Source organism: Palaemon carinicauda, chromosome 17 (assembly GCF_036898095.1).
Source record: "Palaemon carinicauda isolate YSFRI2023 chromosome 17, ASM3689809v2, whole genome shotgun sequence".
Classification (NCBI taxonomy): domain Eukaryota; kingdom Metazoa; phylum Arthropoda; class Malacostraca; order Decapoda; family Palaemonidae; genus Palaemon; species Palaemon carinicauda.
The window spans coordinates 56,503,118-56,508,805 of record NC_090741.1 but is presented as its reverse complement, the minus strand read 5'-3'; the positions used below and the strand labels follow the sequence as shown (position 1 = coordinate 56,508,805).

General features: G+C 34.0%; 1 protein-coding gene across 1 annotated transcript in view; it reads right to left on the bottom strand.

Moving 5' to 3' along the window:
• LOC137656379 (integumentary mucin A.1-like) overlaps positions 1-4,935 on the bottom strand; it is a 94,709-nt gene extending 89,774 nt beyond the window's left edge. The window contains exon 1 of the mRNA XM_068390552.1: positions 4,863-4,935. Coding sequence (XP_068246653.1) covers positions 4,863-4,935 — 73 coding nt within the window. The remainder of the gene's footprint in view (positions 1-4,862) is intronic.
• Between the last annotated feature and the right edge of the window lie 753 nt (positions 4,936-5,688).

Below are 5,688 nucleotides of genomic sequence, written 5' to 3'. Positions count from 1 at the left end.
AGGCGCTGGGGCCTGGGAGCCCATTTAAAATCAATGTGCAACTTGAGGAAAACACTGCATTTGCGCTCTGATGTCAAATGTTCACTAGGAAATTTCCTGTTCAAAATCGACACCGTTACTGATGAGAAAAACAGACATGTTTTTTTCAGGTTCTTTTTAGAGCGAGGGGAGAGCGAAGATACAAGCAATATATACACAAAATGAACTATGTATGATCATGTGACACACGGTTGGTACAAGAGAGGCACTCAGAGTGAAGAACTCCACCACGGCAGCTTATTTCTTGACCTTTTACTCGACCTTGACCTTGACTTTTGATCTAGAACTTTCAAAATTAAATCACTTCCACGTCTCAACATAACAATTAATCCCTTGTTTCACTATTCTATGAATTAAATTGTAGCCCGGCAGTTGTTCACTCTCTAATATGAAAACAGACACACATACATAGGCAAAAACATAACCTCCTTCAAACTTTGTTGGTGGAGGTAAATAGGTTAAAAAGTAGACGTAACAGATACAAAAGGTAGCATAAAGACCTTTGCCTACATCTCACCTTGTTATGTGCACAAATGACACTAACAACCCCTCTCTCTCTCTCTCTCTCTCTCTCTCTCTCTCTCTCTCTCTCTCTCTCTCTCTCTCTCTCTCTCCATTTCCCCTTTTCGTTCTTTCCCACCATTGATTTTCTCAGGCTGAGTTTCATTTGCAGTACTTAAGAGGCCTTCTTGAGAGACCTTATTGGGAAGGTGTGAGTCTCAAGAGCTTATTGCCTTCAAAAGTTGATGCAAAATAGAATTTTTATTTTTTTGGAAATGACATTTTTTTTTTTCATGTAGAAATAGATTGAAGTGTTGATAAAAACATGACATTGTATAAAGGGTCTAAAGTTTTTTCATGTAGAAATTGATTGAATTGTTGATAAAAATAACAATATTTAAAGGGTTTAAAGTTTTTTCATGTAGAAATTGATTGAATTGTAGATAAAAACATAACAATATTTAAAGGGTTTAAAGGCCGATCGTGAATGGCAGAGGCATGGAACAGTGACAATGTCCAAGAGGCTGACCAGTAGAAATCTATTAATTTGTTGATAAAAATATTACAATGTTTAAAGGATTCAAAGTTTTAAAGGCCACTCATGAATGGCAGAAGCAAGAGACAGTCACAATGCCCTAGAACTAACCATATATGCATATGATCATCGCCCAAGCCCCTCTCCATCAAGCTAAGACCAGGGATGGTCAGGCAATGGCTGATGATGACTCAGCAGGTAGACCTATAGGCTCTCCCAATTATTGATTCAAAAGCTCAAGAGAGAGACGACAGGCGAAATCAAACCGAGGCCCTTTGCGTCAATAGGCGTTGGAGGAGATGATGATGATGATGATGATGATGTAATGTCCGTGATGAATACCTATCCAAAATAAGACTAGATTGAATGACCTACGGTTCAAGGATAATTTTTCCATTTCAGCTCAACAAAGCTTTATTAAAAGACTTAACAGATAGTTTATTCTCTCATTTTGAGAAAAGTAAGACTAGAATAATTGATGTACAGCAAGTATTTCATACACGCACTTACACTGTAACGTAGTAGGTTGGCCAGGGCACCAACCACCCGTTGATATGCTACCGCTAGAGAGTTATTGGATCCTTTGACTGGCCAAACAGTAATGCATTGGATCCCTCTCTCTTCTTACGGCTCATTGTTTCCTTGGCTACACATACATCGAATAGTCTGGCTTATTCTTTACAGATTCTCATCTTCCCTCATACACATGACAACACTGAAATTACCAAACACCTCTTCGTTCACGGGGCTAAATACTTAGCATGTAATAATAATAATAATAATAATAATAATAATAATAATAATAATAATAATAATAATAATAATAATAATAATAACGGTTTTGATTTGCTAATCTTATCACTCGCTCTTCCCTGCGCTGTTAATAGACCAAATTGTTATTAACATGCTAAGCATAAGCTTTATTATATTTGAATTTTTACGCCGTTCTTTCTCGGAAGTTACTGTATAAAAACTCAATGATTGTTTAATACAGTTTAGTTGCATCCACCTCGCCTCTCAGTCATCAGTGGCGTTGTAATAACATAATAATGTTAATTGACTCTGTGACAGCAATTAAATTAATTTTCTTTGAGCAATTCCCCGCGGGACTAATTAGCTTGATTAATTATTGTAGTGTCAATTAAGTAATTGACCTCATAGGGGTCATCAAAAATGAACTAATTACATTTAAACATTTTTTTTTTACGGAAGAGTAAATAAAATGTTCGACGGTAGCTGTTGATTTGGACTTTTTAAAACTGAGTAGGATTTTATTCATCTTGGCCTATATATATATATATATATATATATATATATATATATATATATATATATATATATATATAGTGTATGGATATCTTTTCCACATAAATATATGTATGAATCTATATATATATATATATATATATATATATATATATATATATATATATATATATATATATATATGCATATGCATATACACAAATAAACCTATATACAGTATATACATACATATATATACACACATATATATATACATAAATATATATATATATATATATATATGTATATTTATATATAAATATATATATATATATATATATATATATATATATATATATATATATATATATATATATATGATAAATTTTGCACAATTAGACGTGTTTTTTCATATTCAAGTAAGCCATATATATTTTTGCTACATTAATATCTGGATTCTCTTAACGACCTCGGGATCAGAGCCCCAGGCGAAATCACACAAAGACAAGAGCTTGTTCGATTTCCGGCCGGTCACAAGCTCTTGTCTTTGTGTAATTTTGCTAGGGGCTCTGATCCCGAGGTCGTTAAGAGAATCCAAACATTAATGTAGCAAAAATATATATGGCTTACTTGAATATATATATATATATATATATATATATATATATATATATATATATATATATATATATATATATAAGAACAAGAAACTATAATGTACTCATAATACTGTGATAATTAAAAGTCATAAATTACCTGGCTTTCAAAACACATTATATTTTTTAAGTGTTCAAAAAAAAAAAATATTCCTATAACTCATTTCGGGACTCTTACAGACTCTGGCATTTAGGATAAAACAATTACCCAATAAAAGAGGCCCATGTCTCCGGGTTCCTAGTAGTCCAGGAACCTCGTACTTAGGAAAACAATTAGGAATCTGGAATTTCCGCTTCTGGAGTGTTAGATATTTGCTGAAAACATAATTAAAATCTTTCTAGAAAACAGTTAAATAATATATGAAATATCTCAAAAAGAATTAATATTTTATAGATTGGGAATCGTTGAAAAAGTTGAGGGAAAGTTGAACTTTTATTGTGAAAAATGTATAAAAAGAAGTTTTTCAAAATTATTCATATCAATAGGTTTTGACCTCTCTCTCTCTCTCTCTCTCTCTCTCTCTCTCTCTCTCTCTCTCTCTCTCTCTCTCTCTCTCTCTCTCTCCACTTTCGTATATAGGCCTAATTATGTTTAGAAATTTCACAGTTGTGAATAACTCCCTACCATTAATAATAACTGTTGTGAAAATACAACCGAGAGTTTATATAATCGTGTATATTTACCCCTGCCAACAAAATTGGGTGAAGTTATGTTTTTTACCCTGTTTGTTCGTTTGTCCGGTTGTTTGTGAACAGCTTCCTAGCCGCATAGAACAGTGAAACTTTCATGGAATCGATTTTGAAAGTCCTAGGTCAAAGGTCAAGGTCGAACAAAAGGTTTCTCGGATTACCCCTAACCTTAATCCCAAGTTCGTACATGGTTGTCACAAAGACTTCAAATAAGCCTACGGTCTAAACTGATTCTGGGAAAGGCAAGCTAGTTTCGAGAAATAAGCTGCTGTGGAGGAGGTCGGCACTCTGAGTTTTTTTTTTTTTTTCAAGCATTAAATATATTACGTATGTAAATTCAAAGAAAGCAACAAACAAGCAACAAATCCTGTTATTAAGGGCTAATTGCGATTAAGTGAGTTACGACACGGTTTGAGAAAGGTATAAGGCTCGCAACGCCATCCTCAAAAGCACTTGCATATTCCACAATCTCTCCTCGTAGGTAGTGCTCTTGGATCTCCGATATGTTTGAGAGAGAGAGAGAGAGAGAGAGAGAGAGAGAGAGAGAGAGAGAGAGAGAGAGAGAGAGGAGAGAGAGAGAGAGAGAGTTTTAAGGATTTAGGATGTCTCAAAGACTTTTTAGTCGTTTACCGTATTACTGTTCACTGCATCCGCTGGAATTCCGTGAGAGAGAGAGAGAGAGAGAGAGAGAGAGAGAGAGAGAGAGAGAGATTGAGAGATTTTGGATGTCTCAAAGACTTTTTAATCCATCCGCGGAGACTCCAATTGCTCTTGGATAGAGCAAATTAGTTTAAATATTTAGAGTTTTTATGATCTTGTCTAACTTATTCTTGAATTGGTTTACCGTCTTGCTGTTCACTACATCCGTTGGAAATCTGTTCTATGTATTTGCTATTTTGTATGTAAAGAAATGACCACATTGAGTGGTGTTGTATCTTTTCAATTCCAGTTTGCATCCGTTACCTCTGGACTGATTTGAGCTACGCGTGAAGAGGTTGTTGTATTCTACATTTGTTATTCCTTTAGAGAGAGAGAGAGAGAGAGAGAGAGAGAGAGAGAGAGAGGAGAGAGAGAGAGAGAGAGAGAGAGAGAGAGAGAGAATCTTTCTCTCCTTATTTTTCTTACATCAGCAATACGTGTTGGAAAAGGATTCATAATCCGCTCACCAGAAACCTCTCTCTCCATTGTCCTCTTACCACGAGAGGTGGAATCTTCCACTTCATAACGCCAAAGAGTGTATTGTTTGTCCAGAGATTCTTCGAGGCCCATTGTGAGGCACAAAAGTAGTGAAGGGTTTATAGGGAGATCTTAAATGGTCAGCCACAAAAGAGCACATGTGAAGTGCTAGTAGGGAACATTATTTATCTCTCTCTCTCTCTCTCTCTCTCTCTCTCTCTCTCCTCTCATCTCTCTCTCTCTCTCTTCTCTCTCTCTCTCTCTCTCTCTCTTTACTGCATATATAAATTCATATATATACATATATATACTTTATATATATCTATATCTATATACACACCCACACATATATATATATATATATATATATATATATATATATATATATTATATATATATATATATACATACATATATAATGTATACACACACACATATATATATATATAATGTATATATATACACACGTATATATATTTATATATATACACACACACACACACACACACACACATATATATTATATATATATATATATATATATATATATATATATATATATATATATATATATATATATATATATATATCATTGATACCAGTCACCAATCCATTACAGGGACAAAGCCCTCAAACATGTCCTTTCACTTGCGTCTGTTTATGATCTTCCTATACCAGTCCACACCCGCATAATTTCTTAGTCCGTCAATCCATCGTCTTCTCTTCCTTCCCCTGCTTCTTTTGCAATCTCTATAGACCCATTCTGTTATTCTTAATGTCCATCTACTATCTGTCATTCTCATTATATGGTCCTGCCCATGTTCATTTCTTTTCCTTACATGTTGT